Source organism: Sander lucioperca, chromosome 1 (assembly GCF_008315115.2).
Source record: "Sander lucioperca isolate FBNREF2018 chromosome 1, SLUC_FBN_1.2, whole genome shotgun sequence".
Classification (NCBI taxonomy): Eukaryota; Metazoa; Chordata; class Actinopteri; order Perciformes; family Percidae; genus Sander; species Sander lucioperca.
In genome coordinates this window covers 42677836-42700586 of record NC_050173.1, presented here as the reverse complement: position 1 = coordinate 42700586, position 22751 = coordinate 42677836, and the positions used below count along the sequence as shown (strand labels likewise).

The window sequence follows — 22751 nt, the reverse complement described above, 5'->3', positions numbered from 1 at the left end:
GCTAATATGCCCGCGTCACGGGGATTTCATGATTTGTATTGGTTATCCCCAATGTCATTTGACAGGGGAAAAAAAAAACCGTTGCTGCATGTTTTGTTGACATTCGATAATCAAACAGAAGAGGTCCCAGCTGAATCACTCGTTTAGCTAAATGGTAGCTATACCTACATATAAATGTGTAGTATGAAACGTACGCTATGTTTTTTTTAAGGAAGTTTCGGTATTTACCGTGAAAAGCTGGCACGCAGTTAGCTCAAGCTGTTTAAAACGTGTTTCATGGAGCAGCATGGAAGCTAAAGTTAGCTAGCATGATAGTAACGTTAGTAACGGTTAACTAAAATGTAAAAACATCACCCGTGTGTCTTTCTGCTGCACTTGCCAACTGAGTGTATAAAGTAGCAACTATGTCTGAATGTTTGCTTTTTTTGCAGGCTTCAAGTTACCGAAAAGCAGCTCCTTCGGCTAGCCAAAGGAAAAAGGCAGGTCCCAAAACCGAACTGACAGAGGAGCAAAAGCAAGAAATTAAAGAGGCTTTTGATCTCTTTGACACAGATGGAATTGGAACAATAGATGTGAAGGAGCTAAAGGTTAGTTTCTGGTTTAGTACAAAAAAACATTACTCTTCCTTCTTTATTAGTTGTCTTGGTTTAGTACAAGGAAAGTACTATTATTAGTTTCCTCAGTTTACTGTTTCATAGATCAGATGTCATGTCAAGTGTATGTATGTTCAGATGAACAAATACCCTGATAACAATGCCACGTTTATCTGTGCCACAGGTTGCCATGAGAGCGCTTGGGTTTGAACCTAAGAAAGAGGAGATCAAGAAGATGATTGCAGACATTGATAAAGAAGGCTCTGGAACAATTGACTTCAGTGACTTTCTCAGTATGATGACACTGAAAATGGTGAGTGTATACAGCTGTTATACAAAACCGGGAAACTTTCTTAGAAATCAAAATGTGTCATTTCTAAACTTGAAAAGACTATGTAACAATTCATTAAGTTGCAAATCTGGGTTCATCATCTCATCACTTTTGGTTGCCAGTTGCTCTTAAAACAACAGTATCCCAGAAACAAATTCCCTCTAATTAAATTACAAAGAAATGAAATGTTTGGAGACCAAGTAGGAGGGAGCATAGGGTCTTACTCTATTGGAACACCAAATTTAACACACAGTGTATCCACAATACAAGACCAATAGCAAGAGACTGGCAGTTACATTGTGTGAATGTAACTGCCAGTCTCAACCATGGATAATGGTTTCAACACTTAGCATCCATTTTGTTTTTGAGAGCAGCTGTTATAGGTGTGCAATGTACAATTCAAAACTGAGTAGATTTGGTTTGATTACAGAGAGATATTTCCATAGCATGGACCCACACTTCCTGCCAGTCTTGGTCGCCAATAGGAGGGTTTTCCCTACCATTATTAGGCTTAGGCGCAGCACCCAAGCCGTTTCTTTTAATTTAATTTTTAATTTTATTTAAGCAGATAGGCCGTTGAGAACAGATTCTCATTTACAACGGTGACCTGGCCAAGAATAAAGCATAAGCGTGCAAGACAACATACAGTTTTACATTTAATACAGTGCAAAAATACAGAATACAATAGGCTACATAAAATACAGATTAAAATACAGATTAAGTAGGCATTACAAAGCCGGCGCGAAGTGAGGTATAAGTAAGTCAATGTTTTGGGCACCACCTAAGCCGAAAGAATGTGAAATCAATGTGAGCATCAAAAGTAACGACTTTTCTCAGATCTAATGATTGTAGTTTGCCCCCAGTGGATTTCTTTAGCAAGTTTTGTCTTTAAGCTTTGTGAGTTTTATTTATTTGTTATCTGCCCTAGCTTTTACAATGATTTAGACACTGATATGGTCATAATAATGGTCCAAAATGATGTGAAATTGCATATTTAGTTTTATTGCAAAGCGTAACATTTGCCAAATACGTGCACCTCAAACCTAGGGAAAACACTGAATAGTGATGCCCAAGTATCTCTCCCATCTGGCTTAGTAGTTTGCAAAGTTAGATATGAATTGGAATTAAGGGCTTTATAAAATACACCAATGCATTTCTTGGATATACGAGGCCCTTTCTACATGTGAGGTGGCACTATTGGTTGTTAATGTGGTATATCTATTGATAAAGTGTCTGCTTTGTAAATATCTATAAAAAAAAAAAACCTCACATTTCTGGCTGTAATGCATCCATCATTATGTTTGTCACTTCTTCATTGTTAATAGAATGAAAAGGACTCCAAAGAAGAAATATTAAAGGCTTTTCGGCTGTTTGATGATGACGGCACGGGAAAAATCACATTCAAAAATCTCAAGAGAGTTGCCAAGGAGCTAGGTGAAAACCTCACCGATGAAGAATTACAGGTATTGTAGTATTTATTGACATGCAATGTTTCCCATGAACCATTACTGTGTATTCATATTTTATTTTTTAGGGTGGTCCATCCACGTAGACTTACCCCTACCTAAAAATAGGTTTTGTATTTATAAGCTTGCTTTTCGAAAGGTATGTTTTGAAATGCCACAATCTGGCAACAGGTGTCCAATAAACCTCTATCAATTAAGAGCAGTAGGCGTTTCTTTTAAGTGACGGTGATGCATTTGCATTAGTGGATTGACTTGTGCTTTCAATTTATTAGCTTGTAAATTAATTGCTGTTTTTCAGTTATTTTTTTTTCAAAGAGAGAGAGTTCAGGTTTATTATATAAATGTAAGCTATAACCAGCTTGAGACATTCTATTCAAAGTGTCTGCTTTGCAATTCTTGATTTTAACACTTTGTCTGTTAGTAGCTCCGTACCCCTCTCTCCCCTGAACAACCTCAAGGTTGGCCACCACAAATTGTTTTAAAATCACACTGGAAACAGGATTTGTTTTCATCAAACTGCTCTCATGTGCGATGATTGTAGAGCAGTTTAAGCATTATGCTAGTTTCAGATATTGTCCATTTGCACACAATGTGTGCACTACGTATCTTTCATGTTAAATGCACTCTTTGGTGCAGTATGTTTGCACTCATAGTAAACTGTTTATTAAATGGCCTTACATTATGCCCAACCTTACTACAAACAAGACAGATACTCGTTTCTCTTCTCCCTCATCTCCTAGTTCCTGTTATGCTGTTATGTTCTTGCATGTGATATTAAATAGCAGTGACATTTTTGCTAGTTACTTCTGAGGAATTTGAGCACTGAGGTGCCCTGTATGACACATTGTCAGAGTTTGAGTTATTCCGGTCTATCACGTGATATATCAAGTATAGCTTTTAGTGCACTTGTAACTTTTTTTTTAAAAATCTGAACATAAAGACTTTGTTTCTTATCCTTTTTAGGAAATGATCGATGAGGCAGACCGAGATGGTGATGGTGAGATCAACGAGCAGGAGTTCTTGAGAATAATGAAGAAGACCAATCTTTACTGAACCTGAATGTTACAGTCTTGATCTGGAATCTTTTTAAGATTCACCTTTGTTTCTTTTAGAACCTTTGTTGGGACAGATTTGTTTAGTTTGAGAATAACTATTTTAACATACTGTATCTTTGCACACATTTTTCTACAATGCAAGACAAATAAATATATTTCATCACATTTCTCTCTTTTGTTACATTTACTTATACCTTAGTTTCTCAGTGTCAGTATTGTATTTCAATTGCATAGAAACATGCAGTGCTTTACAATGTCTCTGTCACTGTGTACGCTGCAGTACATTCTGCATGACAATAATGGTCTGATGTCGGGGAACAGACAGTGAAAGTCACATGACTAAGTCCATGTCGACTAACCAGAATGATGTTACTGTAGACAGAAATGACAAGCGTGAACTTGAGATGAGTAACTTCAAGTCACTCTCACTTCATGTTTTGAGTTACTGAACCCAAGTCATCATCTGTCGAAGATACAGTACCATCTGTTACCTACATGTTCTGATCTTGTTATAGGAAAGATAATCCTGCTGATTAATTGCAATAATATACAGTGGAAGACTGGTTTTGACCAAAACACCATACCTTGTTAAAATAAACAGGATATTGTAGTGACGTGTTTTTCCGAGCCGCCAGACGGCTGTCTATTATTTTGAGGATGCTTGCCACTGATTGTGAAAGTTCTGATAACCTGTTTTAGACGGCGGAGGAACATCGGGTGGAAAATATGAAAAGCTTTGTCCCAAGATGTGATATCCATTTTTTTTTTTATATATTCCGCACATAAAATGTTTGATGATATAAAAGACAATTATCGGAACATTCAAAGATGTAGATTAGCAAAATAACCTCCACAGATGCTGCTGATACTTAATAAGATGTTTTCCTTTTGAACATGTTTGACTCTTAAAGTCAAGCGAGACTGGAGTCTTCAACCTAAGATACATTTATAGTTTTATTTCCTAACTATTATCTTCACTTTTTTTTAAACCAAATTACAAGTGCCCGAATATGGAATTTATGTATATTTCTTTCATTTTGTTCATATGTCGAGCTGAAACTTGAAATTGATATAGATGAGCCCATCAAAAGGCCACTATTTCAAAGGTTCATTTTATGTTACCCCCCTATGACTCAAATCCATCCACCTTCTTGGAGTTCAAAGTACACCACACACCAGGTGACAGCCAAAAAAACATGCTGAAACTCGCTTTGACTGGACACAGACAATTACAAATTAGCACCTTAATGAATTATGTCCTGATATTATGGAAGTTTAAAAGCTCCTCAGGTTCATAACTCGCTGTCAGAAAGAAAGCTCTTTAGGACATACGTGTTATTTTCAAGTTAATGCCTTCCCTCCAGTGGTGGAATGTAACTAAATACATTTACTCAAGTACTGTACTTAAACACAAATTTGAGGTACTTGTACTTTACTACTCTTTTCATGCCACTTTCTACTTCTATTTCTGGGGAAACGAATATTGTACTTTTTACTCAACTACAAAAATCTGACATCTTTAGTTACTAGTTACTTTACCAATTAAGACTTTAGAGCGTAACTTTTTGATATTAATGAACGTCCGTTACATTCAAGTCATTGCCAAATGAGCTACAAAGCTAATTTAAGACTATCAGTTCCACACAACTCTCTCTGTATTTCTCGGTATGGCTATGTTCAGAAGATTGTGGCGTCCGGCGACTTTCGTGCGAAGAAACTCGAGTGAAGACCTTTTCCGAAGAGTCCATCGTGTGTTTTTAATCCTCCGTGTCCTCCTTGGCTACTAGCAACTGCGTGGAGGAGGGGTGGGGGCTGTGCGCGATCACAGAAGGCTTGTATCGTGGACGCGCTGACAGTTTTGTTGTCATTACTTAGAATTCCTCATGGGGGAGACAGAAACTACGCACTATAGCTTTTTTTCTAAGTTTTTTTTTTTTTTTTTTACACAAAACACATGCAGTTTATAAAATACAATGTTTTATTATAAATTAAACTACGTAACAATATAACGGCCTACAAGTAAAGCAGAAATGATTAGCAGATTAATCACTTAGCTGATTGACAGAACTGTTTTGACGGTTTCCAGTTTCTAAAATGTGAGGATTTTTCTGCATTCAGATGGCTACTTTTACTTTCAATACTTTAAGTACATTTTCCTGATGATACTTACATACTTTTACTTAAGTAACATTTTCAATGCAGGACTTTTTACAGTGTGGTATTAGTACTTTTTTTTTACTTGAGTAAAGGATCTGAACACTTCTTCCACCACTGCTTCCATCCATTTGTTTTCATGGGTTTCAACAGCCTTTGCAGCACAAAATCCACCATAGACGAGAGCCTTTATTCAAAAATCAAAAATTTTAGGTTTGAGAAGATTGACTATTTCCAAAGACTCTTAACATTAAAAAAAAGCTTTAGCTGCACAGAGCAGTCATTTCGCAAGAGTAGGTGTTGTTCACACAGTCAATGTTTGATTTCAGAACAAAACGTTCCAATTGGAGTTTGATGTTTTTATACAGTGGCAGTTTCATGGCCTTTAATATCTTCACAGCCCCTCAGCTGGCTGTTATTCCCCTACTGTTGTGGTTTAACAGCATTCACATCACACTCTGTTAAATACTCCCACTGCTCCGCTGCTTTTTTTGTCTTCCCACAAAATGATCAATTTCCAAAACAAGTCTGGTCGTTGCTGGTAAAAGGTGATTTTCATTATTAATTCTTAAAGGTCAACCATAAATGTGTCACCATTATGTAGGCAACTAATTTTACAAGCCCCCTTTGAGTAAGACAAGTTGAAGACAAACTAAAAACCGTCATTGTGCCTAGAAGAAGCAAAGAGTGACTGCATCAGTGGTATGTTTGCTTTTTTGTGTTTGTGAAATAGTTTGTATACATTATATCCAGATTAGTAGACGTCCACAAATACTGTCTGAATGTTAACATTTTAGCAATGTTCTATCTCTTAATCTTTTACAGTATGATGAGGAAGGCTGGGTTTATTTGCATCTCCTTTTTATGGCTATATTTGAACACAATGTAGAGAAAACTTAAACCTTGGTAAGCTTGTACATAAAAGCCATAATGACTTTAAAGATACTGTGTGTGTATGTGATGCTGAGTTGTGGCTACATGCCTTTTCTAATCCTTGTCCTCCTCTTCATAAATTACTGTTGCACACCTGACTCATTTACGTGTTTACATTTAAATGCTTGACCTGTTTGGGGAGATCTGTTTCCACCCTCTTAACCATTTGAGTAAATGAGGTGTGCATGGCTATGGAAAGATGTTGGTTGACAAGAAGCATTTGAGAATTTTAAAGAACATGGTTCTTAGGTTTTGGTACTACAAATGATTATGCGTTTGTGTGTGTGTGTGTGTGGGAGAAACATCCACTCTAAAAGCTTTTAGTCTTCAAATTTTTCAACAACCATGTTAGACAGTTTTTATGCATTATTTTTTAGGTACTGTAGTAGACACTCAGCTCAGCAGGACTACTGTCCAGCTATTTCTACAATGTTGTGGAGTTAATTTGGGAGATGCCTCTTAGCTAATGAAAAGAAGACTTGCTGTATTACATTTGAATATGAAAGCTCAAATTGTCTCAAGTCTCATTGACTCATGTCTCCAAAATATTCTCTGCAAATGAAGTCGAGCAGCTCTGTGTTTTTTTGTCTCAACTAGGCTTGGTTTTCTGATTACAGCTCTGTCTCTGTAAATGGGAAACAAACAAAAGTGGCAAAGTTTGGGTGTTGAGTTTGAATATCAACAATCTTTCCAGTATCACAGATTCCATCTTTGATTTAGTTCATATGGGCAGGTGAGACGATTTAAATGACTGTGTCTCAGTCCTTTTCCAAGTAAATAACAGTGCGGTTCAACAGGACTGAAATCAGTCAGCAACTTCGGCTGCAGTTATATCACTGTTTACCGCAGGCCAAAGTTTTATCTTAAGATGTCTTACTGTCTGTGGAACAAGCGGATGAACGAAATAAAAGAGAGGAAATTAATTTTAATATGAAATGAAGAAAGAAAAAAAAAAGTTTCAGCACAATGTTTAGAAAGAAGGACTTTGACATCTGATTGCAGGCGGCCCTCATGTTGTTTTATTTGTGTTCTTAACTCATTGCAGCAAAGGATGCAGACAAGTTCATCTTGCTTTGTTGAATGTGCAGGGACTGGAATCAGATTCCATCTGCAACAATCTAAAATAAAGTGTGGCAGGTTAACATAACTTCCAGAAAAACAGCTGAATGGGAGTTCAAGGTACTTTTTACATGTCATTCAGATCTAATGAACCAGTTTAACGAAGTGAACCTTCAGGTGTGATCACACTTTCAGAAGAGAAATTAAACATTGACATTATTTTTCTGTTAAGTTTTATCAAGATAACTTTGATGGAAAAAAAAAAAAAAAAAAAAGGATGAAAAATAATGGCCATCAATTCAGGACTGAGGATTGAGCCTATTTTATTTGTATTTTATTTGCAGAGACATAGCACAATTAAAAGTAATTGCACCAGAGTTAGCTAGCAGCTAATTAACATCTGTTGTTACCTGGGCAGGTAGACAAAAAACAACTACCGGCAAACACGCTGCAAAACAGCACAGTACATAAAAGTTCATCAGTGCTTTGGTGTGTGTTGTGGTGACTGATTGACTAAAAATGGAAAGAAAATTAGGTAATAACAATGGCAGGGGAAAAACAATTTGCCCACTGACAGTGATGCTTGTTGGAATCAAAATATCCCATGACCCCCACTTTTTTGCTATAGAATTTATTTTATACAAAATAACCTCAAAGCAACAGTTGAAAACTGAAAACATCGAACTTTGTTCAGTACTGCACCAGACGAAGGCACATTTCACCAGCATTTGGCTGGTGATAAATTTCCATCCCACAGGATCACTCTTCTAACGGTCCCCATTGTTATTCTGTTAAATTAATTTAAATTGGATTATGGTAAATCATTTGCCCAATTACAATGTCAACTTGAGCTGAATTCCACATTTTGATTTTAAACATACTAGAAAGATCTTTGAATCCAATAATGATGACAGTGAAAAATGCATCAATCATAAACAAGCTGTGTCATCCCTGCTGCGACGCTGGTGAAGAGAACAAAAAGAGGCGATCCCCCACCCACGTCCTCTCTGTACTCTTCCTGTACACTTACGGTAATATCAAGCACGCTCGCTTTTCTCAATCACTGAAAATCACCTTGTTTGTTTCAGCTCTATAAATGCATGTACAATTTCACATTTATGTATAGATGTTTTTAAACAAATAAACAATATTTTAAAAAATATGCCATTATGTGTACAAGTTGCATGCAAACTTTCAACCTTGCACCCACTCACCTCGGAAATGCAAACTGTTCACGAAGAGGATACCGCAGGGTCGGAAATTATACTACTGCAAGTGGGAGTAGGACGTAAACTAAATAATTAAGACGGGAGGCTGAATTAATCTGCCTGATAGCATAATAGTTTTAAATAAATATGCTGTACTACTTAATGAGTTTTTACCTCATGTTGTTGGCTTTCACTGGAGTCTCAACTGTAAGAAAAAGAATAGAAAGATGACTAATATTTCTTTGGTAACACTTTACTTGAAGGTATCTACATAAGAGTGACATGACATGTCATGAACACATGACACTGTCATGACACATGAACCCTAACCCTAACTTGTCATGACAAAAACCGAATGACACTTGTTTATAATGTTTATGACACGTTCATGACAGTGTCATGTCACTCTTATGTAGATACCTTCAAGTAGTGTAACCATTTCTTTTCAGTCTCTCTCTCTCTCACACACACACACACACACACACACACACACACACACACACAGGGGCAAATTACACAGCAACAGTGCACTTGTCATTTTTTCGACATACATTTTATTTGGCTTAAACGATCCAATGGCATGGTAAACACACCATAACAAAACAAACATTACATCATCACAGTATGACCAAGTGACAACTTTGAGTCAAAACAAAAACAACATCTGCACTGATAGCAGAAGATACGTAATAGTGAAATACTGTACAGTACAGAAATACATACTGTAACACTAAAGTAAATTTAGGTCTGGCCCTGTCCAGGTGTTCTGATTAATAACAAACTAAGTGTTACAGTATTAGATAACTCACTCCAATAATGACCTTTTAGTAAAATGTTTATAGTAAGTCCACATCATTTATCATTGATATGATGATGATCTGTTCCTAATCCTAACTACAGAAATGTCTATAAAACCTGGAATTACATTTTATTTCTCAATTAGTGGCAGCAATGTTACCCGACTTTTTTTGGAATGTATTATTATTAAATCCCTTTTGTAAATTCAAGCTTTTATCAGTCGTAGTAAAAACAAGAACTTTATTATTTCAGTCATAGTCCGAAAAACATTTTTTTTTATAAATACAAACAAACATTCTTCTTTAACAAAGGAGGCCATAGAAATCTGAAGGTAAACATACACACACACACACACACACACACACACACACACACACACACACACACACACACGAAAACACTTAATGATGATGATAATGATTTGGCTACAGGAACATTACAGAATCTATATCACTCTATGTATCACTATACATCAAACAAACCAAAGTTGTTTATTTCGCCGATTGAAAAAGAATATTGGATAACACTTTACTTGAAGGTATCTAGATAAGAGTGTCATGACACTGTCATGAACACATGACACAGTCATGACACATGAACCCCAACCCTAACTCTAATCTAACTTGTTTATAATGTTTATGACACCTTCATGACAGTGTCACTCTTATGTAGATACCTTCAAGTAAAGTGTAACCGAATATTGTATGCTCAGATTTGTAAGTGAAAAGTCCTAATAAAAAAAAAAAGTGAACTAGTGTGTATGTTACCAATTCTCCGATTTTGAAAGGCTTGTTCGCTGTGTTGTAACTTCAGACAAAAACATTCTTTACTCTCCAACATGTTGGCCTCTGTCTGTCATATCTGGTCTGCAGCCTCACTTCAAGTCACACTTTCTGCACTGTGTTTAACACTCTGGTGGACCACAAAGACCTACTCTCACTGTGTGACATGTCTTCACTCCTGAACGAGCGTCATCACCAAAAACATGCCTCAGTACAGCAATGTTTCACAATTTCATGGAAAAAGCTTGAGCTCTCAGATGCAGATGAGGTGTATGTGACGATTACGTTTCTCCACCATTAGAGGACCACTAAGGAAAGATTAACAGCTATATTTGGCTAAGTACAAGAACTGAAGGACAGACACGACTTTGGTCATGATTGCGAAAGACAAAAACTGGTTCCAATCTGCCTACTAGGGCTGCAACTAACTATTATTTTCATTGTCGATTAATCTGTCGATTATTTTTCTCGCTTATCGATTACTTCTTTGGTCTATAAAATGTCAGAAAATTGTGAAAAATGTCAACCAGTGTTTCCCAAAGCCCAAGATGACGTCCTCAAATGTCTTGTTTTTTCCACAACTCAAAGATATTCAGTTTACTGTCACAGAGGAGTAAAGAAATAAGAAAACATTCACATTTAATAAGCTGGAAGCAGAGAATTTTTACTTTTTTCATTAAAATACTCAAACCAAATAATCGATTACTGAAATAGTTGGCGATTAATTTAATAGTTGACAACTAACTGATTAATCTTGGCAGCTCTAAAGCCAACATTTTCTGAAGGGTTTGTCGGTTGTAACTCATGGCTTTATTAGTTTGGTCTGTGAAATATCTCTTTGGCTAGTTTCTTTCACCTCCAGCATGTTAATGTTTTTGTCTTTAGAGCTCAACTAATCAGAAAGCTGTAAATGTTAAAGTTGTTTTGGTCCAGATGCTCTGCAAGTCTGTTTTCAAAAGGTCAATTTGTCAATAGATGGGGTCTTCCTGATAAGATCAGGTATTTTTCACTACCTGGCCACCCCAAAATGGTTCTTGTTAATGGCTTATAACAGTTCTAAAAAGCATTTGTAAATTATAGTTTAACCATTAATAAAGACATTTATTACAACTCACCCTTTCTATAAAAGTCATATAGAAAAACATCCCCTCCACGTTTTGTGATGCAAAAGGTTACGTTTTTAACTTTGTGTGGATTTTCAGTTTTAAACGCATAGTGTTCATTTTCACAAATATGCTTAGTAAGACACACACACACACACACACACACACACACACACACACACACACACACACGTTAGGACAGGTTCCCTGATGGCAGCCAGAGGAGGAAAATTCTTCAGATTTTTAAATCTACCTGAGGACACATTTTCCCTTCCGTAATGCATCAGAGAAGGGACTCCTGATAAGGCAGGAGGCTGAGGGTGATGCACCTCTCAGACCAGTCGAAGCCCCCACCCACCTTTTCCCCTACGCTGACAAAGACAGAGAACAGACAAGAGGGGTTTTCTCTTTCAGTCTCACTCTCACTTCCTCCCCAAAGACTGATGTAAAGATTAAGAGTGAACGTGTACGCAAACACTGACGGGGCTGACAGACTGAATGGTGTGTGAGCTAGTTCCGTACACTGACTAACATACGATGCCTCCTGAATTTCCAACATGTGTAATACTAATGCATATGGGAGATGACTGAAGAAATATTCAGTGATATTTCCATACAAATGTTGCCATTTTCTGTGACCTGAAAAAACAGAGAGGAGTTTTAATCATTACAATGACCTATTCCTGCTCTTCTGAAAACCTTGGGGGACATGTATGAAAGGTGTGTGTGTCTGTGCGTGGAAATGGTCTATGAAAACAGACTCTGAAATTAAACAATATTTTTATCCAAGGAATGTTTCTGTTTTTCCAAGTTCGAAGTACCTATTCACACTGCAGTATGTGCACATCTTCAGCTGGAATGCACTGCCAACTGTAACTCCAAGTGTTCAGCTATTACTGGATAAGAAGACTGGTTGTGGGGTGGGCCATGACAACACCGGGAAAAAAAGGATATGATTCTATATGCCAGTTGCAAAAAACAACGCACATTCAGAGGCAAAGCTGTACTCACACAAATTACTCTTACACAAATTGTACAAGGCATTAAAGATACAAATTAAAAATAGACTGCTGTTTTTTTGTCACTGTGGTAGACTAAATGTGCAGCCCACACCAGTCACGTCACATCCGACATTTCACGAGGTCAACTGCCACCCATAGCACACACTGGACAAGTCAAACGCACAACACAAGTAGCCAAGGTACAGTAGCCAGGATGTGCTAATTTTGGGAGAAAATATGACAAAATTGCTGCGTTTAAGGTGAGTTGACTTGTGTTGATGCTGGGAAACCGGACAGTGGAGTATCAGTGGAGTGTCAAATATTTGACACATTGACTTGTGTTAAGACACTGCCAGACTGTGGGCTTACATGGAAAAAAATGGGTCCAAATGTTTGCCGGCATTATTCGTCTTCAGTGTGCGTTGCCCTTAATGTTTGCTAGTTATCTCGGGGAAAAACTTACTTCTAATGAAATTAATTCCAGACAACCTTCATAAGCAGTGCAAAGCTAAACTACGAGTAAATTGAAATGTGAGCATATCTTTTTAAATGAAATAATTTTAGTATTTAATAGAGAAAACATGAAATCTACAATATTATATACTAACAGTACCAACGTAACGTTTTAAGGTTTAAATATTTGACACATTGACTTGTGTTAAGACACTGCCAGACTGTGGGCTTACATGGAAAAAAATGGGTCCAAATGTTTGCCGGCATTATTCGTCTTCAGTGTGCGTTGCCCTTAATGTTTGTACAGTGACATTACCATATACCGCAACGAGATCACCAGAGGGGATAACAAGTTATTTTCACGGATTATTTCAACATCAAAAACATGTCTTGCTCTGACTGCTCTGGTACCGCTGAAAGTTTGTGCAATTGTTTTTTAAACACATGGTACTAATACACTAAGAATCTACAATGTGTGCATCAGTTACTTGTGGAGCTTGATAAATGTGTTGCAGATTAACGTATTCATCAAAAACCTACTAACCCGGAGAAATAAATCATCACCCTACACACCATTACTGATACATTCATCACGAATTATACACTGTATCGTGGTTTCATGCGTTTCCTTGTATCTGGTTGTTCTGTTTGAAAGGATTAGACTTTTATTGTGAAATTTGTTTCAAACATGAGGACAGCACTGTCCTCACTGTCCAGAGTATCACCTAAAACAGGCTTGCATTAGATTTGACAAAACACTTCTCCTTATCTTTGCATATGGACAGAAAATAAAATACCTGTTCTGGTTGATGAGGAACAGTGAGATGAAAGAACGGAAGTGTCATCCTAAAAGCCCATTTAAAAAGACATTAGGTAATGTACCTAAATATGGCCAAAGTTTCTCTACTTGTGGAGCAGTGGACTAGCTCCTCCACTGAGAAAGTATACCATCTCCTCACTTCTTCTTGTGGTTCAACATTAATACTTAAAAAGGGTTTCCTGTTGTGTTTCTGTAGGTGACCATGATGCAGTACATACATTCAGGTTGTCAATACCACAACTACGAACACTACCTATGACACGGTACAGCTGCGGCTCCACTGATTCAAAATGAAAATGGGAAGTGCCGTCTCCTGTAGTTTCCTGTCGGGTGCAATCAAACAGCTTTACATTCACACACTTGCATCTATAGGCCCCACGCAGGCGCGGCTTGACGCCACTCTCGAATCACGTTGTGGTGACTGCCAGTGGAAAAGAAAATGTCATTACTCACACACAACAGTTTCTGCAGCTTTTCCAATTCTCTGCAAGTGGTTTTCCAAGGTCCTCAGGGATATGTATAAAAAGGTAAGCGACACAACTGTCTGCATTTCCAGTAAATCTTTCGAAAAGCCTCTTTTGGTGATCTGGTGCTCACACTGAGAATATGAAGTTGGTTGTTTTTTGCCTTTTTGCAGTCTGCTGCGGTTCTTTGGCCAGCACGTCGACAAATACGCCTGACGTACCATTGCAGATTAGAAAATTAGAAGAAGTCCTGAGACAAATGGAAGCTCTGAGAGGAAACATGCAGGTAGGTTCATCTACATTTACTTTTTCACAACTTTGCCCATGTACGGTCGCAGTTCACATTACTAAGTAAAATGTTCTTGGTTTGCCAGAACAATGACCAGATGCTGAATACTCCAACAGTGGACATTGAGGTAAGCCAAACTAACTTGTATTCAAAATAATATTGACAGTATGGTCACCGCCACACTTAATATTTGTGGTTGCTTACTCATTGTTGTTATTCTCCCACTTACTTAGTTACTAATTGTCATGTGCCGGCTACTGTAGGAGTAGATCAAATGATGTGTGAAATCACAAAAGTGTTGGGTAATTAGCATATATAATCAGTTGTAATACCTAAAATTAAAGGCTTACGTTGTAGGCCTACAACTTGACATTTTGATTTTGTTTTTACATTTCCTGCTAGTTATCTCGGGGAAAAACTTACTTCTAATGAAATTAATTCCAGACAACCTTCATAAGCAGTGCAAAGCTAAACTACGAGTAAATTGAAATGTGAGCATATCTTTTTAAATGAAATAATTTTAGTATTTAATAGAGAAAACATGAAATCTACAATATTATATATTAACAGTACCAACGTAACGTTTTAAGGTTTAAATATTTGAGTTAGAGTGTTATAAAACTCACATCCTCAAAACTTGCCACCATACATTTAGTTTTTTTGAAAAATAAGTACTGGTACCAGTGGAAAAACCTGCAGTCCATCCGATTCATTTAAAATATAATCACACAGAAACGTTTTTTCATTACGACAACAATGGTATTTAGCTTAAGTGCCTTACAGGACATGCATTTTCAGTATACTTTAACCTTATAGAAAACAAACCCTACATTTTGCAATATTAAACTAAGCTCTTGTGGCAAAAATAATCCAACTTAATAATTTAATTATGTGCACTTGACTTCAAATAAATACCCATTAAGATCAACTACATTACTTGTAAATTCAGATCAACCCTCTTTCTTGTCAGGCTCCTGAGTGAGTCAAGTCGAAAGCCAGCTCAGTGTATTTTCTCACAGCTTCCGTTGCACTCTCAAGTGAAATGTGATGAGTAATCAAGCAGACAAAACCATGACACTTCCTCACCAACTCAAAACCAACTCTAGCTTGCTAGAAATCATTTGACTGAAATTAAAAACTAGCAAATGATGGCATATCTTAAACCACAAATGATAAGGATTCCTGAGTGGCTATAAAGCCACTAATTTGCATAGCAATGCTTACTATTCAGAATAAATATCACTACACTACAGAACAGAAATCACACCACATTTTGTGACTGTAAAATCCAAAATCCCAATCATAGAGAATATGACTAAGGAAGTATTTATCAAGTAGTTCTTATTGTTTCTCGTTCAGTTCTTATTCTGAAGAAATACTCTAACCTCTCCAAGCAGACACACTGTAATCACAAACTATGATTAGAATCAAGCTAGTCGGGTTTATGAGCGTCACGCATTGCAGTACGTGCATCTAAGCAGAAAACAAACAGTTTCACTTGGAAAAAACGTGTCAGATTGTCAACACTTTCATTAAGCTTTCTGGAGGGAAACAATTCAAAAACAGTTTGGGAACAGAAACTTAATCTTTAAAATAGTGGAAACTTTATTGGGTTGAGATAGTTTAAGTTTCAGTTGAAGTAAAAGTGTTATGCATGTATCTGATTGGAAAGTCAACTGCAATGATGAAGTCATGACATGAAACCAGAAACAACAGCTTTCTTCTAAATGTGTTAATGGCTGTGATGGGAGGATTTTTTTCCTTTAAATCGATACGTGTAGAATTGTAAAATTATAAAATTCACTGTCTAAAAACTAACAAATCTAACAGGTTGTTGGTGAACTCGATCTATGCCTGACAAAATATAACTTTTAAAACTTTACTCTCTTTTTAATAGTTAATCTGGTGTCATTTTCCAGTTTTATGTAAAAGAACTTGCCCAACCCAATTTAACAAACATAACAGCAACTAATTTGGCATTGATTTGAATTAAGTAACACTACCATTGAAATAAATTGAACACTGACGTGAATTAAGAATGTTGGGGTTTTTTAATGTTTTATTCACATTGTTTTCTTTTTCCTTATATTACAGGACGTCTGCTGTCTGTCAGCCTTACAATGCTTAAGCGCTAGTTTGAATGTGCAATACAACGTTACAGAAAACAAACCAAAAACTAAACTTTTGAAGAGCCTGAGGAGTCATATCACTGTAAGTAAATGGGTGGGGGTGGGAAGCATTAATTAAATAAATTATATATATATATATATATATATATATATATATATATATATATATGAGTGTCAATGTCAAGTTTGCAGAAAAGAAAAAAGAAATTAACAAATGTATTTGATCCATTTCAGGTGAGAGGTCTTTGCAATGCAGGAAGTGTTCAGGTAAGACCAAGTTATCAATATATTATTTTCTTATTTTCCTATTTATTGGTTACTGATGTTTGAGTTCTGTAAAAACTGAGAGTGGCGTGCGTTGCACTCGCTGTAGATTGTCTTTAGTAATTCATTTCTTTTGTGTTTGCCTGTTTCCCTTTAGTCCACCTGCCAAGACTGCACCTCACATCCCAAGGAAAATGCCACAACATTTTTCAACAGACTGGAGTCTTTTATTCAAAAGGTAAGGGCATTTTCCTTTTTTTTTTTTTTTTTTTTATCTCACACGTTTCACAAAAACATACGTAAAACAATCGAACATTTTTTACTGTAGCATAAGGAAAAGTGGCTGAAAATATGTAGCACCACATGTCATTCATGTTGTAAAGATGTAAATATATATGAAATAATGACTGATGTAATAATTAAATATCATTGTTTCCCTCTTTAGGCCATAACAAGACTGTACACGATCTAAGAATAGGTGAAGATCTTCTTGTGACCAAGGATTGAATGTAGAGAAGACACTACGCTGAAGAAAAGCTAAACATGTTTTAGCCCTCTAAATATTTAACTTATTTATTATTTATTTAGATTGTGGTGGTGAACCCACTCAAGCTATGAATATTGTATTTTTAGAAAGCTGCTTTGCCGCCACCCAGTGGACTCGGCAGTTTGTATTTTTTCTTCCCTCCTTTCACTTAAAGTGAAAATTAATTTAACTGTTGTAGTTCTCAAAGAATATGAAGTATATAATGACATTTCTACTATGTATGACTTGCCTTAGTAAAGGAATTTGTATTAAAATGATTGTACCATTTGAAAATATTAAATAGATTACCGCACTGAGGTTTTTGATTTGCTTGGTTTATTTGTACGATATCATTAGTTGAACTTGTCATCAACTGCACAAGTTTGTTCAACTCTGTGTAAAAGGTAGTGGGACAAGGGAACTGTTTTCCAGTCATTTGTCAGGATACAAATTGTTGTCTTCAATTAAATTATAAGATATGCTGTTCTGCATTTTCAGCAGTAGGTGGCAATATGCAACCTTCCAGCTGATAAGTAAAGCAAAAAAGCAAATTTACATTTATGCTCAAGTTAACATATTTTTCTTGGTTTGCCAACAAGATACAGTACCAATCAAAGGTTTGGATACACTACCAATTCACTTGAATGAGAAGGTGTGTCTACAATCTTTGACTGGTACTGTATGTGTTGGACTAAAGCAAATAGACTTGGTGTACAAAATGTCACACCGTTTCAGTTGTTTAATAGTTTTATTCTGTCATGATAGTTGTCGTAAAAGTATCATGGAAATAGTACCATTGCTGATTTAACTATACTGGTGAGGAGGAGGGACAGAAATGGTGTCTGTTATACACATATAGCCCTAATAATGTAAAGCATGGTTCAAAATGTTTTGATCCCTTTTTCAGGATGTACTTTCGTTTCTTGACTTCCTATTACAATGTATTCATTACATTGTCTTCATTGATTTTTCCAGTGAACTTGCTTCCCTTTTTAAGTGTTTGGCATTTTGAAAGCAGCGTCGACTGATTGGTGCTGCTGCTGTGCAGTGGTACTTCAACGTAAAATCTTACAACATACAAGTGAAGTCATCAAAGTTCCATAACCACAGAATTCTAGGCCCAATATAAGCAGTACTATACCAATACCAATATTAATTTACAGGCCTGACCAAGCCCTTTTACCACCACCAGAGGGCCCCATGTTGAAGCCAAGTTTTAGCCAGTGCCATGTGGACAACATTAGGCCAGCAAGGAACTGAAGAAAATGTTCCAATCCAGCTTTTAGTTTTACACTCATTAAAACATGTTCTGTGTTGTTTTGCTATTGTTGTGCTATGTCCTGTATTCTCATTGGGTCTTGTTTTATCTAATAAGGATAATAATTTACCGTAATAGGACCCAGAGGCGGGCAGGAAAGATTAGGGTTAGGACTCTCGCATCCTCCACCACCCCTGTATTTGTACCCCATTTATATTGTATTTTTTTTCTAGTCTATATTTTTATTTCTTGTCTATGCCCCAAAACACCAAAGCAAATTCATTGTATGTGAAAACCTACTTGGCAATAAAACAGATTCTGATAAAACATGAAATTAGGCTTGTGTCACCCGAGGGGAAGAAATTGTATTTGGGCACTTTGAATAGAAGGTAAATCCATATAAAATCTGTCTGTCTATACTCACCTTAACCATCACCTTTAATCATTAGAACAAGGTGAATTTGTAATGGAGGCTGACATGGTTAAATTCTGTGGTGAGAAAACTACCACAAAAATGATTCAACAAGCAAGTATGCAGCAACAAAGCAAGCCAAACACCTCTGACAACTCTCACAATGACAGGTGCAAACTTATTTTTAAGCAGGTGTCCTTACTACAAACACCACTACTGTGGACTTCCCAGATGTCAAGGGGGATTTCAGCAACACAAACTCATCAAAACAAACTCTTTAAACTTTGCCAAGATGTAATTCACAGCTGTGAACAAACATTCTTGCAACATTGGAGCCTGTGTTGACTTAACCCACTAGATAAACTTTATTAAAAAACATCACCCTTTTCCTTTACAAGAGAAAAAACATATGTATTTCAATGTAAGAATGTGAAAATTTCACAACTACAATGGGAAATAAGTGATAAAGTAATAAAGGATCCAGAAAAAAACTACTGTATTCAAGCCTACAGTTTTATTTTGATGGGGCATACCTCTTCCCTATTTTTGAACAGAGCCTTACTCTACAAGACCTTAAAGTATATCTGCTAAGGGCAGTCTCGCTGATAGAATGTTGAAAATGCTTTCTTGAAAGAGGTTTATAAGCTCCAGAAGTGGGATTTTCTCAGCCCATGGATGTTGAAATGGGTTGCGATTTGGTGACAGCAACGGTGATAGCAAGAATCTTCATCAAGAGACCATATAAGAAACTTTTTTGGTGTGTGTGGTTGTGTACAGTTGGGTGAAGGTTTTTTCCACAGTGGCCATCACAAAATGTATAATACACTACCGGTCAAAGGTTTGGGGTCACTTAGAAATTTCCATTCCACTCCATTATAGACAGAATACCAGCTGATCTGAGTGGGTGGCTGATCTTTAATGCAATATCTACATTGCCCATTATCAGCAACCATTCATCCAATGTTCCAAAGGCACATTCTGTTTACTAATCTGATATCATTTTAAAAAGCTAACTGAGAAAACATTGGAGAACCCTTTTGCAATTACGTAACCACATAATGTAATCTGAAAACTGCTGCCCTGGTTAAAAAAACAATGCAACTGATCTCAGCTGGTATTCTGTCTACAATGGAGTGGAATGGAAATATCTAAGTGGCCCCAAACTTTTGACCGGTAGTGTATGTGTAAACTGAATTTGAAAAATACAGTTCTGCAAAAGCAAGATAGCCATGTATCAGCCGCTGCTGTTGGTTGCTCACCCCTGCCTCCTGTTGTCCAAATTTGGACATTTTGTCTAAAGTCACCGTATATTTAAAGGGATTTTCTCAGCCCATGGGTAAAATGGGTTGAGATTTTGTGACAGGAACGGTGATAGCATATGCTTAACATAATATTCATACTCCAACCCTGTGTGCAATAATCTGCATTTGTTATGTTTATCCAATCTATAAAGATGCAAAGTAATGAAAGGCAGTCTTCCCAAATTCAGTATTTACTTGAGGGGTAACTAGAATTAAACAGTCCTGAGATCAAGCCTGGTAAGCAGTGGATTATACTGTACATGATTCTGTATGACGTGGGAAACTGTATAAGCATGAGCAAAAGTAATGTTACTTTAAGTTAAGATTTGTGTTGTAATAAACATATATTCAACTAAGGACAACTGGGTCTAATAGTGTTTTTATTCATCAAAGTGAAGACTGACCTGAAGTACAAGTTTTCCACATCAGTGTGAAATTACGTTTTTCATCACTAATGGGTGCGTTACCTTTTTACTGAAATGATCTTTTTGAGGCGAATCAGAGAGCTGAAATTCAATGTTAGACACATACACCTGTCCCCCTCTAAATTTCAATTCAATTTATTGTTATTTATAGTGAATTATCACCATGGACCATGGTCTCAGAACACTTCACAACAGAAACTGAAAATTTACAATTTAATCAATATAAAAGGCGGAATTAAATATAAAATATAAAATCAACAACACAAAAAGGAATATAAATGGAATATCACAGGTTAAAATTGTTAAGACATGAAATAAGACAACGAATGAAAAAAAAAAACAAAAAAAAACAAAACACAATGGTTCAAAAGTTATGGATTTTAAACATGTCCATAATACTTTGAATAAAGAAATGTTTTAAGTCTTGATTTAAAAATATCCCAGTGAACAGCTGACCTTTTTTTTTATATTTGGAACAATCAGAAGACCAGCATCCATAGAACGAAGGGGGCGTGTTGGGATATATGGTGTAAGTCCCTTTAAGGCTTTATAAGTCAAAAGAAGAACCTTAAAATCAGCCCTGGCTTGCACAGGTAACCAGTGTAGCGCAGCCAGAACTGGTGAAATGTGGCTAAATTTTTTTGTCTTAGTCAAGACTTGGGCTGCCGCATTTTGTACGAGCTGGAGACTTTTAGTCGTCCAGGCAGGGAGAGCTGAGAACAGTGCGTTGCAGTAATCGAGTCTTGATGAGACAAATGCATGAATTAGTATTTCTGCATCATGCATTGATAGCATTGGTCTTATTCGAGAAACGTTGCCTAGATGGTAAAAAGCAGTCCTAGTGATAGCCTTTATATGTGGGCGGAAAGTTAAAGTTTTGTCAAAGGTGACACCTAAGTTTTTAACAGTGTCACTCTCTGTGATCACACAGTTGTTAAAAGTTAAAATTTGTTTCTCCACTGGGATGCTATATGTGGTTGGCCTCACTATGAGCAGCTCTCTTTTGTCTGCATTAAGCAGCAAGAAATTCTTACCCATCCAATTTTGAATTTCTGCCAGGCATGCCTGTAATTGTAACTGTAAGTTCAGAAGTAGATTCATTAAAAATGACACGCTGAGATCTATTGGATAAGTAAGAATTAAACCAAGAAAGTACTGTCCCTTTAATCCCAACGTTTCTCAAGCCGGGCGAGAAGTAAAGTGTGGTATCTATTGTATCGAAAGCTGCGCTCAGATCGAGGAATACTAGAAACGATGCATGGCCACTATCACATGAAAGCAGAAGATCATTTATGACTCTCGTCAGGGAAGTTTCCGTGGAATGACCAGACCGGAAACCAGATTGAAATTTCTCAAATAGGCTGTTGTTAGATAAGTGGGCAGTAAGTTGTTCCACAACAGCCCTCTCCAGAATTTTGGACATGAATGGTAGATTGGATTGGAAAACAGTATACATATTAATTGTAACTATAAAATAATTATCATAATTACAAGGTTATTTGTTATGTGACCTTATGTAGCAAACTGCTCCAATATCTCAGACTCTGTAAGGGGCAGTCAGTAGGGTTTTATTATGAGTTGGTGAATTATTGCGATTAACTAAGATGCCACCATTATTATATAACTGCCTGCATACCACCATGGCAATGTTTACTAGTATTTACAACCATACAAAACACTTGTGTTGTTGTTTACGGCTTATTTTCATTTTGAAATTTCAACATTTCCAGGATTTAAAACCTGAAACAGCATAATTGTGTTACTAAACAATAAGATAATATATTTAGTGCACTGTTGGACAATCACTGTTCAAGCAACACATACTGCAGGTCTGAGGCATATTTATTCACTCCAAAACTTACTTTACTTTGAATATGTTAAGAAAAAAAATGAAGATACAATGCTCTAGTAAGATTTTGCAATGTGA

At 36.5% G+C, this 22751-nt stretch overlaps 3 protein-coding genes across 7 annotated transcripts in view; 2 read left to right on the top strand and 1 right to left on the bottom strand.

The window, feature by feature from the left end:
• Positions 1–2: 2 nt before the first annotated feature.
• Positions 3–13892, top strand: cetn4 (centrin 4). Of its 2 annotated transcripts, XR_004108013.2 has the most exons (6): positions 3–154; positions 432–587; positions 778–906; positions 2250–2387; positions 3354–3509; positions 13880–13892. XR_004108013.2 is itself a non-coding variant. In XM_031317208.2 (5 exons), the coding sequence occupies exons 1-5, from the start codon at positions 152–154 to the stop codon at positions 3441–3443; spliced, it is 516 nt and encodes a 171-aa protein (XP_031173068.1). In that variant the 5' UTR covers positions 3–151; the 3' UTR covers positions 3444–3610. The 2 variants fall into 2 exon arrangements, 1 of the variants encoding a protein (XP_031173068.1); XM_031317208.2 differs by lacking the exon at positions 13880–13892 and having other exon boundaries at positions 3354–3610.
• adad1 (adenosine deaminase domain containing 1 (testis-specific)) overlaps positions 7443–22751 on the bottom strand; it is a 46735-nt gene continuing 31426 nt past the window's right edge. For 2 of the 3 annotated variants that reach the window (XM_036004581.1, XM_031317202.2), the window contains exon 14: positions 7443–7650. In XM_036004581.1, coding sequence (XP_035860474.1) covers positions 7596–7650 — 55 coding nt within the window. In that variant the 3' untranslated portion in view covers positions 7443–7595. Of the gene's footprint in view, positions 7651–8973; positions 9005–22751 lie in introns of all 3 variants that reach the window. The other variant, XM_031317205.2, reaches the window with a different exon arrangement.
• il21 (interleukin 21) lies at positions 14114–17433 on the top strand. Of its 2 annotated transcripts, XM_036004611.1 has the most exons (7): positions 14114–14283; positions 14394–14506; positions 14595–14636; positions 16604–16720; positions 16873–16905; positions 17060–17140; positions 17348–17433. In XM_036004611.1, exons 2-7 carry the CDS (start codon positions 14480–14482, stop codon positions 17372–17374), a joined length of 327 nt encoding a protein of 108 aa, XP_035860504.1. In that variant the 5' UTR covers positions 14114–14283; positions 14394–14479; the 3' UTR covers positions 17375–17433. The 2 variants fall into 2 exon arrangements, with proteins under 2 accessions (XP_035860504.1, XP_035860502.1); XM_036004609.1 differs by having other exon boundaries at positions 14114–14506.

Excerpts from the sequence above, each read along its gene's own strand:
- cetn4 (XM_031317208.2), top strand. Across the intron at positions 907-2,249 it reads GTATGATGACACTGAAAATG|AATGAAAAGGACTCCAAAGA; the intron begins GTGAGTGTATAC and ends CATTGTTAATAG. Across the intron at positions 2,388-3,353 it reads TCACCGATGAAGAATTACAG|GAAATGATCGATGAGGCAGA; the intron begins GTATTGTAGTAT and ends TATCCTTTTTAG.
- il21 (XM_036004609.1), top strand. The coding sequence starts at position 14,363 with ATGAAGTTGGTTGTTTTTTGCCTTTTTGCAGTCTGCTGCGGTTCTTTG. Across the intron at positions 14,637-16,603 it reads CTCCAACAGTGGACATTGAG|GACGTCTGCTGTCTGTCAGC; the intron begins GTAAGCCAAACT and ends CTTATATTACAG. Across the intron at positions 17,141-17,347 it reads TGGAGTCTTTTATTCAAAAG|GCCATAACAAGACTGTACAC; the intron begins GTAAGGGCATTT and ends TTCCCTCTTTAG.